This window comes from Cricetulus griseus, chromosome 7 (genome assembly GCF_003668045.3).
Source record: "Cricetulus griseus strain 17A/GY chromosome 7, alternate assembly CriGri-PICRH-1.0, whole genome shotgun sequence".
Classification (NCBI taxonomy): domain Eukaryota; kingdom Metazoa; phylum Chordata; class Mammalia; order Rodentia; family Cricetidae; genus Cricetulus; species Cricetulus griseus.
The window spans coordinates 27,455,814-27,467,826 of NC_048600.1; the positions used below are offsets into that span (position 1 = coordinate 27,455,814).

Genomic DNA, 12,013 nt, shown 5'->3' on the forward strand with positions numbered 1-12,013 from the left:
GCAGCCCCTCTTACATGCCCATTGGCCAGTGGGATTTTTTCTGTCAGGTCCACACCATCAGCGTAAGCTTGGAGTAGGCCAAAAATGTCTCTAGTCTTGACGGCCTCACAAAGGCTGTGGAGCTTCGCCGAGGTGTCTGCGTGCTTTTTCCTTGCATATCTCCTCTCGATGTACTTGGCTGTGATGTAGTCCTTCCTTGCAATCCTGAAACCAGACAGAACTGATGAGTGAAACACAGAGGCTTCTGTCCATCCATCTAGCCCATCATCTACAACACTGCCCGGCCCTCGTGGGGTCCTGCGGGCTCTTTCTTTAAACCCACACAGCAGTCCTGGGTGTGAATCACCCAGTTATAAGGACAGAAGCCAAGTGTGTGGCTTCTTCACATTCTCTCGGCCATCTGCTGCTGTCCCCTTCTGTAACCCTGAGCTCTCAGCTCAGCATGCTGTGGTCCCTGCACCTAACCCGTGTCTTTGCCTCTCTTGTACCACCATATCAGACTCGCTGGTTTTTGTTTTTTAAATGGATGTTTATCTCTCTGGGCTCTGAGCCCCCTGAAGGTGGTTCCAACCCAAACATGGGACAGATTTCTGTGACACTCTGTGACCCCTGGTTGCATCGAGATAAGGCTGTGCCATTAGCATGTTTTGACTTTTTTTTTAATGTATAGACTGAGATGGGTGGTGGATAGTAACAGAATACCACAAACCTATCTATCTGGTGTTGCTGGGGGTGGTGGGGGTGGGAAGTGCGGGTGGGAAGTGGGGGTGGGGCTTCTTGCTGTTTCTCAAAAACAGAAACACTTTGCCTCTAAGAGCAGATAAAATCTGGCCTCTGGGTGGCCCAGTCACAAAGCTTTTCATCTCCACACCCAACTGGGGGTTCACAGGCCATTAGCGGGTACCTTTAGTTTCCCCTTCAGCATGTGGTTGAAGATGGTGTGTGCTTACATCAAGCTACAAGCCATGCACTCTATCAAATCTAGAAATAGAATATCTACTGAATGAAGCTGGCACAGAGCAAGGGCTATTTCTCTGATTTATTGAGCCATTAAATATTTACCGAACCACTACAAGCAGCCTACTGTGGTGGCAAATACAAAAAGGAGTGAAATGTAATTTCTCAGAGCAGTAGGTGGAAAACCAAGTCCACTGTAAAGTGTGGTGGAATGTTACAAGAAAGAGCCAGCTGCTGGAGGCACACTAAGAGCCATACAATTAACTTTTTCTTTTATTTGGGTGGGGGAGGGTGTGTCAGATTAAAGGCCTCACTATATTGCCCATACTAGACTTGAACTCACGATGTAGCCCAGGTTAGCCTAGAACTCACTGTATAGTCAGGGCTAGCCTCATAATCCTCCTGCCTCAACCTTGCCATTGCAGGAATTACAGTCATGTACCACCATGGCTGGTCACACAGTTTATCTCGCCTGCAGAAGAACAACTGTGAGTGTGTTTTCATCTCTGTAATAGCTATCAGCATCATTTCAGAGGAAATAAAGTGTAAACTTCCTTGTGAGAAGTGTTTTGTATGTTTGTGTGTGTGTGTGTGTGTGTGTGTGTGTGTGTGTGTGGTGTGTTTCACAGTGGACAGAGCACGGATGCTGAGAAGTGGTATTCATTATTAGGGTCATTTACCCCTAGAATAAAAAGATGCCTGGCTTTCATAAGGAATCCTGGCAGCTTTTAAAAAAAGATTTATCTATTTTTATGCGTATGAATATTTTGTCTGCATGTATGTATGTGTACCACATATACTTCCTGGTACCCTCAGAGGCCAGAAAGAAGGCATTCTGTTCTCAAGAACTGGAGTTCTGACTCATTGAAGCCACCATGTCGACGCTGAGACCCAAACCAGGTCTTCTGCAAGAGCAGCAAGTGTTCTTAACAGCTGAGCCACCTCTCCAGCCTCTACTCCTGTTATGTGAAAGTATATTACTATACTCTGTTTAAAGTTGACTGGCATTTCAGCATTCCAGGAGACTGTGGCCAACGACAAACAACCAGAAAGACAGCATCAAGCATCAGCTATCACTCAACTCACCATGCTGGACCACGACATTTCCTTTTCTAAATGGGGTCCTCCCGCTATCCAGGAAGGTACTGTGCGCCCATGGGTCCCAAGAGAAGAGTAAGGATCTTCATTTATCAACAGATAGTCAGCCGCTGGGGCACTTGCTTAGACTCTTGTTGCCAAAACCATTCACAACCCAGCTGACTGCAAACCATCTTTCTAATTTCCCCAATACTCTCTCCCTTTTTATTAGAGAAATGGAGGCTTAGACTTAAACCATAAAGAACCTGCCCCACCTGATGGCCTGGAAAGTGACAGGAATCCAGGGTCTCCAGGTCAGATGTGAAATTAACATCTTCATATGGAGAAGACCATGTTTACAACTGTGTTATCCAATCTCTGGGAGGCACCGAGTCACAAATGCTCACTTAGGACAGGATGCAAACATAAACCACCTGTAACCTAACACCCGAAAGTGGCTGGTCTAAGACACTTTGTGCCCAAGACAGCCAATGACTGACAAGTCTTCTACTTGCCTTCTAGATGTTTCTGTGTCCTCAGTGGGTCAGAGTGCGAGACATCAACACAGACTGCACTTCTGCCGCCTTGGTTTCCCATAGCTAAAGTTATCACTTGTTTTCATTTTGATATTTTTTTTTCCTTTTTAGTCATTTTTGTGTGTCCAAATAGACATGTGGTATGGCTGGTTTTGTTAGCAAGTAGCAGCTACAAAGAGCTAAGTGTTCTGCTGTACACAGGCCCTATACTCATGCCCACCTGTAAAACCGCTCTTAAAGACACTGCCCCGTCACTCGATGTCCTGTAGGAGAACCCAGACCACTAACTCGATTTCAAGCCTATGCCAGTGAAATATAATTTGTTTTATAGACTACACAACTTTCCCTTATCCCCCCTTGCCGTCACACTGCTTAAACACGGATGGGAGACCTAGCCTCTTCTTCTTCCTTCTACCTCACCTTGCACCATACTCTAGCAGATGTGCCACGCCAGGCCCTCCTGTTAGCAAGCAGGCCATTTTAAGAAACAGGAATGATGTCTAGGGGCAGGATGGCATTGCCCTGTCTACCTCCTCAAGCCCAGGGTGTTTGAATAAGACTCTGACAAAACTGGTTATCAACCCCTACTGTATATGGTCTGCCAAAGGACCAGCTGGGATCTCAGTGAGGCAGGCACACCAGCTTCTCGGTCACAGTATCAACAGTAATACACACGCAAAGGTTTTCTGGAGGAGACAACAAGTCGTACATCTCGAAAGAGAGTGACAAAGAGACTGGTGCATGGCGACGTGTCTGTGATGACTAGGTAAAATTCACCATTATAATGAGATATCTTTATTTAAGTAATACCGGCCAAGCACAAGACAGAGCCTTCCCAGAGGCAGCAAGCTAGGGAGTCCAGAGAGAAGGGGCTCTCCACGTATCTGTGGCCCCTTAAGAACTGCGCCCCCCCCAGTCATCCTGCCCTCATGGGCATGGCCAGACACACCTGTAGGGGCTCCTAGGAGGTGGGGCTACCGTGTCTCCCTACACACCATGATGGGAGAGTGGGCAGAGACAGAACATTGGTAAGGGGTGCAGGGGCACAGTGAGCAAGACTCACTGCAGTGCCCTTCTCTCACTCAGCTAAAGAGCCTACTGTCCTTTGGCCACTTGCTAACAAAACCAGCCATACCACGTGTCTATTTGGACACACAAAAATGACTAAAAAGGAAAAAAAATATCAAAATGAAAACAAGTGACAACTTTAGCTATGGGGAAGCAACAACTGATGTAACCCTAGATCCCTTTGTTCAGCAAATGAGACCTCGTACTCACATGTCACTGCCTGGGTTGGGTTTGACAGAGTCCTCAGACGGTAGGCAACACTCCATGATCTCATTAAAGCCTGCATTCCCAATATTCTTGGCAAGCTGCAAAAACAGAAGCCAATTTTAGGGCACTCAATTATTAATACCCTCTGCTGCTGCCCGTTCCCAACATCTGATGATTTGTTTAATGGCCACTGAGAAATAGAGCGGCAAAGTGGTTTGCTTTTAATGAAAAGGCACAAAACCCAGAGAGCCCCAAGGGTACAGCACGCATGACCAGCAGAGGATGCTGCGGGAAAATGGACCGAGTCACCACAGTCTCTCCAACCTCAGAAATTCATTCTGCCACAGCCTCCTTCACAGCAGCTGTGAGGTGTAGTGTCACAGAGGTACACGGGGCCAGCAATACAAAACCCAGGTTCAGCTGGGAGAGTCAGTTGTATCCATGGAAGCAGGGAGTGGGGTAGGAGCACGACACATGACAATTAACTCACAGGGTTGTAAAAATGACAAAAGGTGATAGTTTTGGTGAAAATCTTCAGCAAACTGAAACACTGTGATGTCATGTGTGACCTCCAGACATAAGTCTTCTGACTTTTCTTTTTGAAACAGAGTTTCTCTGTGTAGCCCTGACTGTCTAGAACTCACTCTGTAGACCATGCAGGTCTTGAACTCACAGATCCACCTGCCTCTGTCTCCTGGGTGCTGGGATTAAAGTCATGCACCATTATCACCTGGCATCTTCTGACTTTTCAATACTCAAGTCATACCTTCTCGTGTAATATTCACTAAGTACCGTTGTGCTGGGCACAGCCATGATACCTTGAAAGCATGGCAATTGGCATTTACTGGATGAAGGACCGTATGGCTAGGAGCTCCTTCACAGTGGGGGTGTCACTACCGCATTCCTAGCGACAAACTCAGTGCCCACCCTTAAAATGAGCTTCCAGGTCTGATTCCTGCCACTACCGCTGCGTCCTGGCCCACAAATCAGATTTTTAAACATGTCATGAAACAGTACGGGCAGGGTACAGCTAAACAGATTATTTAATTTCTTCATTGAAAACAACACAGTGAATGAGTCAACGACACTTAATACTTCTCAGGTCAATTGCCTGTGCAGACAAAGGTAGAAGGAGATGCTCTGGAGGTGAGAGTGGCTCCTGTCGGAAGGGTCTGCTCTGTCCTTAGGGGGCATTAGCTTAAGTTTGGATCCAAAGCAATTTCTGAGTTAGACTGTAGGGACACCCTGGCATGGATTCACATTTGATTGACGTGGTAAAGGCAGTGATGGAATATAGGCAGCTTGTCCTTCGAGTAGTAAGCCTCCCTAGTTTTATATTGTCCCTGATCAGTGAGCCAAGCACATTCACTATCTGCACCTCCCTGCTTAGACCTGACTCCAGGGCCTCAAGCTGAGGTAAGAGGGCAAAATCTGGGCAGCTAGATTGATGTTCCTGCACACAAGACACTCAGAGAAAACAGCGAGGGCGGCACAACCCTTCCAATGACAAGAAACACAGATCATGAGATAAATGCCCTGCAAAGGATTTCTTGTGCAGCTAGTGTTAGACCCGAAACTAAACATCAATAATGGAGCTCCTGGTGTAGACAGCTTAATTGCGTTGGTACCCTATCATATGCATAATGTGGGCACCGTCCTCTACCTGAGCTTAATCATTTAAAAAAAAAAAAAAAAAAAAAAACAAATGGCAGAAGCCACAACTGTCTCCCGTGAGTAAGAGACCACTCCACTGCCTCCTGGTCTACATTTAGTGGGTGGGAGATGGGGGGAGAGAATTTACCAGGAATCAGAAAGCTTCCCTTCTGCCTGGATCTGGCTTAGCCAGGACAGCTAGACCAGAGAGCCACCACATCCAATGACACACACACACACACACACACACACACACACACACACACACACACACACACACATATATTCAGAGAGATAGAGGGCCTTGAGACGCTGCAACAGGTGCCTCACTTCATTAGAGGGGATATGGGTGAGTTTGTATTTGGGGTTTCTTTTAGAAATTCAAAAAATTTCTTTTTTCTTGTCTTTTTTTTTTTTTTTAATGTTTGGCTAGCTACTAAAGCCACATGAACCTCTGTACTTTTTCAAAATGTCATTTGATTTTTTATTTTATGCACATTAGTGTTTTGCCATGGGTGTCAGTTCCCCTGGAAATGGAGTTACAGACAGTTGTGAGCTGCCATATGGGTGCTGGGAATTGAACCCAGGCCCTCTGGAACAACAGCACTCAGTGGTCTTAACCCCTGAGCCACATCTCCAGCCCCTAAAATTTATTTTAAATACTGTTTTTAGATTTACTTTTTTATGTGTATGAAGGTTTTGTCTGCATGTGTGTATATATGCACCACATATATACAATGATGATGGAGTTCAGAAGAGGGGATCAGATCCCCCAGAACTAGAGTGACAGATGATTGTGAGTTGCTGTGTGGGTGCTAGGAACCAAACCCAGGTAACTTGCAAGAGCAACAAGTGCTCTTCAACACTGAGCTGTCCCTCCAGCACCTATTTTAAATCATTTTGACTTGAGGTTGGTTGGATATGTAGATAGTAAACCCACTGATACAGAGATCAACAGAGCATCACTTAAGACAGTGAAACTGAAGCCCCATCCCTCACCCTTCAAGCTGCTTCATGATACAGAGTGTCATGTAACTGAGCTCCTCAGCTGTGTTGGGCACTGGGCATAAGCAGCAATGTTGTTCTCTACTAGCTCAGCCAACACCTGAGACAAATTAATAAAATGATGATGATGATGATGATGATGATGATGATGATAATAGATAAATAAACAGAAGCAGAAGCAGAGGGGCCAGGGACATGGCGCAGTGGGTAAAGGCGGCAACAGAAGCTCCTACGCAGCCCAGTCCAGGTAGGCAGTATGCTCATGGTCAAGACGCATGCCTGAATGTCATGCAGGTGCCCAGAATAGGGAAACGGGGCCTTTACAACCCGTTAGCAGCTGCGTAAGCAGTGCATGAAGCTACAACAAGGCCTTGGGTTTTATCCAGACACTTGTTTTAGAGTTTGGGATGGTGTGGAGCAGGGCTCCTGCTTCCTATTCCCATGGGAAGGGATATCAACTGTGGTAGATTTTTTCTACATCTCTGTCCCCACTTGAAGACAGGAATCAGAAGTGAGGGGAGCACGATTTCCCTGAGATCCCTCAGGTCCCAGAGGAGTTGTAACACCGAGGCCTGCTCCTCCTCCAGGCTTGATCTGGTCAAGCTGCCCAGTGGGATGGACTACCACACAGTTACCACACACAGGCACCACATGGCCATGTAGGCCTCTGCCAACTACAGTCTGGATCTGTTCTGGTTTGCTCACTGTTTATTCCCAACTCTGTCTCAGGAGGGTGGAGGGCCTGAAGACAGGCCATACCTCTTGACAAACACATACACGAGGGCCCAGGAACAAGGGAGAGGTGAGTAGTACAGAGTCAAGAAATGCTGGGAGAATGAACAGTTAGAGAGTAGGAACGGAGTTCACACACTTAACATCTATGTGGGCCTTGGTGTACCTTTAATATATTTGACAATATACACAGATGCTTGGGTTCTTGGTTTTACTTATAGCTAAAAACAGCTCAGTGTTGTGACTTACAAACAGCCTGTGGTATCCCAGGGCCTCACTTAGGTCAGAGAAAAAGTACCGCCCCACCCCCCCAAAAAAGCAGCAAAAACCCAAAACATCCACATCAATGCCCGGGACCTAAATGTGATGCATTGGATGGCAGCTGACTACAATTTCTCATAGCCACTGCAGTCACTACCCAGAGTGGCTTAGTTCAGCGCCTTCAAAATGCCAGCGCTGACAGCAGTCCCAGGCCTTGAGGCTGCGGCTGACTTGCCCTGGCGTCTGACAGTGCAGCAGAGAGACCTCAAGAGACAGCTAAGTCAGCTAACCAACTTCCTAGGCTTCCTGACATTCCTCCAGCATGACGGAAGGCTTTGCAACTCAATTTCCTTTATTCTGTTCAGAGTCTCACTCCGTAGCCCAGGCTGGGCTGGGACAGGCGCTGTGTAGCACAGGCTGGGCTCAAGGCCACAGTAATCCTCCTGCTTCAGCCTCCACAGTTGAGCTCACAGGCCTGAGCCACCATGTCCCACTCTAAGTTAAATTTCAAAACACTGAAGTTTTCTTTAACTTAACACATGATAGTGAAATAGATCACATGATACCAGGTACTTTAGTAGGTAATATGGTTTTTCAGATGACCCCCCACTCTTCCCAAAAGCTTCTTAAAATGTTCTTCAAAGTTAAGCAGAAATTTCACCTCTTTAAAATCCAGGCTTGCCAGGGGTCTCTGAAACCAGGTCCACTGAAGCACTATGGCAGTGGTTGGTTCTCAACCTTACTGATGCTGAGACGCTTTAGTGGTGACTCCCCAACCATAACATTATTTTTGTCGTTACTTCACAACTGTAACTTTGCTACCATTATGAATCATAATATAAATATCTGTGTTTTCCAATGGTCTTGGGCAACCCCTGTGAAAGGGTCATTCGGACCCCAAAGGGGTTAAGACCCACAGGCTGAGAACCACTGCTCTAAGCCTACTAGAGGATGGAATGCACAACTTCCCCAAAGAATCAAACGAACCCTTCAACTGCCTGTGCTCCCTTTCAGTAAGCAAGAGTGATTTTAAATGCAGGTAGCAGAGGTAGTTACTGTCCACATCCGTCCACCTTCTCAGATGCTTCCCAATCCAGCAGGTCAATGTGGAAAGTGTGCTTTCAAACAACAGCAAATTAAAATAGAGAACAGCCAGGGCACAGGGGCAGGCAAACTTTGCAAACCAGGTAATAATCCACAGAACTGAGCAAGGAGAGGAAAATGCTAAAGTCATGTTGGAGGACAGGAGTGGTGAGTATTCATCTTTTATTCAAAACACAATGCCAAAGGGACAATGAAAATGCATTTAGGTCCCACTCCTGGGCTGGCTGTCTCTTTCAGGTCATTTAAAGTCTCCACTCGCCAACAAAAGCAAAAATGGAAAACTGGAACTGCTCTGCAAAAATAACTGAAGGGGGGAAAAAAAAATAACTGAAGGGCCGCCTATGGAATGAGTGAAGTACCTGAGTCGTCGTTCTGATACGGAACAGAATCAAAAAAATGTAACGAGCTTGAATAACTTGACAGAGTGAACACAGACAGTCCTGACTCAAGGACAAAGGAAACAGCAACCGGACACAAGACTAACGCCCAGCAACGCCAACCGCAGCAACACGCGAGTGACAGACACATCCCCTCATACCGAGAGGTTGCCAAAAGCTGCATCGAGGATGAGAAAGAAGACAACCCTGGTTTTGAATACCATTGGTTTGAATTTATGGAGGCTTCTTTACAAAAAATAGAAGTACGCTGGAGAGATGGCTTGGCAGTTAAAGAGTACACACTGCTGTTACAGGGGACCCACCTTTCATTCCCAGCATCCACCTCAGGTATCTCACAGTCACCTGTACCTCCAGCTCATGGGTACCTGGTATCGTCTTCTGAGGCATCTCTCCAGGCCCACGTTTTGAGAGACATTTAATTAATCAATGTTGGAGCAGAGCTCTAACCAGCTCTTGAAAGCTAATTACTAGATGCCTAGAATTCTGAGAGACAGCCATTAAACATTGCTACTGTTAAAAATTATACTATGTAAACACATGATAAATCATGTCAACAACTACGACACTTGCTATTCAGGACTCATTATCTTGCTGAGCATGTCGGTGAGTACCTAAATTCTAAGCACACAGGGATCTGAGGAAGAAGAGGGGGGACAGCCTGGGCTACACAGTGAGACCCTTCCCCCCAACCCAAATAAAACAAATCCCATCATTCCTAAATTTCACTACATTTCACCATCATCAGTGTCTTGAGTCGCTTATATATATGATGAATGTATGCTTGAACACTTGGGTTTCTGAACATCCTTTGCCAGCCCCACAGTCAGTAATTCATAAGAATAGTTCAAAACTGGTGACAATTGCATTTACACCAGGGAAATAGGCAGGCTTTGATCAAGGGCTCTTCGCTCCTCAGAGTTGACTGTTAAACACTTGTTGGGGATGGGTTCTGGGGAGGGGCAGATGAAATACTCACATGCTTCCCACATGGCCAGAAAACCCACCATAAACGACAGTTTGTATCCCAGGAGTCTCAGGGGTATGAGCTAAGAAAGATTAAAGGGAGCCTCATTTTGAGTGTGTTAACTTAATGCGTGTAGAGCCTGGGTACATTAATGTATTGTAAGCAACCCCCACGCCCTGCGTGAAGTGGGAGAGCCTACAGCAAGGATGTTGAGATACAGATGAGTTAACACATAACACATTATCTCACTATACATCATTTGACATGTTCCCCTGTTGTAAGCTAACTAGTGGAAGTAGAAATTGCTACAGTCCATCAGTGCTTGCCGAAGAAATACAGTTTCCTTAAGAACTTAGTGTGGCCATTTAAGAACTAAGCCCTAATCAGTCTCCCCAGAGATGCTGCACATTCATACACCTCCAAGATGTAGGCCACATGCCCTTATATGGCAGCGGGGACTATATACATAACCAAGAGCACTGTGGGATGTGCTGAGTCTGCCTCATTTATAAGGTGGAAGTAACCGAGGATGGTGCTGTCTGAGACCCACACTTGCTTTTCCTCACTCTTGTCTTCCAAGATCAAACAAGGAATTCCTTGGAATGACAGGGCAGTTTCCCCAAGACAACCAGAAGCACCAGGAGTCTATATAGATACATCGGATTTGGAGCTGTCAAGAAGATTTATGGCCCCGTGAGAGGAATACTACTTACCATGTGAACTGATGTTCTGTCAAGATGATTGCTCTTGACAGTAAAATCAATGCTAATCAATACCCACTTACTACTAACTACCCAATGCCCAGTCATCTCAAGAAAGGATTTCAAGCACTGCTTTCCAAAGACAAACTGTAGATTCTGAAGCAGTCCCAAAACCTGTGTAGGTATGCAACTGGCCCCAAGATTCAGTCAAGGCTGTAATGTCAAATACCAAAAGGTATTTCTAAAAATATGCTACCATCTCCCCAGCTCTCATCGCAAAACATCCACATCACCAGTGAGCCATGATGGAAAGTATATTTTAGAAAACTGAGTGGCAGAAACAGAAGCCAGTAACCCCTAAGAGGAACAATAAAGAGTGGGGAGGCCAACGGGTGCTTGAACAAGAAGTGGGTACAGCCTTGTCAGAAACTAATGGATCACTTGTGGACAGTAAACTCTTTACTGCCCTTGGGCTTTGGGTTCTGTGCCTGGTTGGTGAAAGGGTGAAGGGGACCTCAGCCGCCAGTGCAGCCATGTCAGAAGACTCTTCCACCAGCCTAGGTGCTCCTCATTTGGGGTCGTTTCCATGCTCTGCATTTAGGAATAACATCCATAAGACATGCCCTTGCTCATTGGTAGCAGAGAGCGAGTCATTATCAACGAGTTTCCAAATCAAATTACCAGAAGCTCGGACGTTCCTAATACATCTAAGGTCAAGGACTGCATCCTGGAGTAATGGACCCCCAGCTCACGGTGGATTCCCGAGCACTCGATGCAAGTCAGGATGCCCAGGTTGGTGGAGAGCCACGTTGGATCTGCCAAACAGAAGAGATCCTCATGAACCAGACATTAGACAATAGGAAGCAGAAGTTTCTCCCTATCCGGCTGCTGAACACAAAGCTTTGAGTGTGAGCATTTTCCTTTGATAAAGCTGGTACTCTGGTCATTTAAAAATCACACCAAACCCACAAGTAATGACAAGGTGTTATTTCTTCTCCTCTCAACTCTATCCTTCCACACACTTAAGGAACCACAAGGGCTAGTCCTGCAGCACTTGCCCCAGTTCCACATGACTGCTTACAACCGTCCGCAATTCCAATTCCAGAGGATCTTGTGCCCTCTTCTGGCCTCTATGGGCATTACACACATGTGGTGCACATAAACTAATCCAGACTCACACACACAACTCCAAGTAAAATATACACATAAATCTTGAAAAAAATGTGGGCTAGGACTTTAGCTCAGTGGTATAGTGCTTACCTAACACATGTAAGGCACTAAGTTCACACACACACACACACACACACACACACACACACACACACAGTACCCACATTAGTGAATATTACT

General features: G+C 46.1%; 1 protein-coding gene across 2 annotated transcripts in view; it reads right to left on the reverse strand.

Moving 5' to 3' along the window:
• Nucleotides 1-12,013, reverse strand: part of Asap2 (ArfGAP with SH3 domain, ankyrin repeat and PH domain 2) — a 150,169-nt gene that overhangs the window by 23,433 nt on the left and 114,723 nt on the right. For both annotated transcript variants that reach the window (XM_027424693.2, XM_027424694.2), the window contains exons 15-17: nucleotides 11,345-11,478; nucleotides 3,849-3,943; nucleotides 15-204 (exon numbers count right to left, since the gene is read on the reverse strand). In XM_027424693.2, the coding sequence (XP_027280494.1) occupies nucleotides 15-204; nucleotides 3,849-3,943; nucleotides 11,345-11,478 (419 nt within the window). The remainder of the gene's footprint in view (nucleotides 1-14; nucleotides 205-3,848; nucleotides 3,944-11,344; nucleotides 11,479-12,013) is intronic.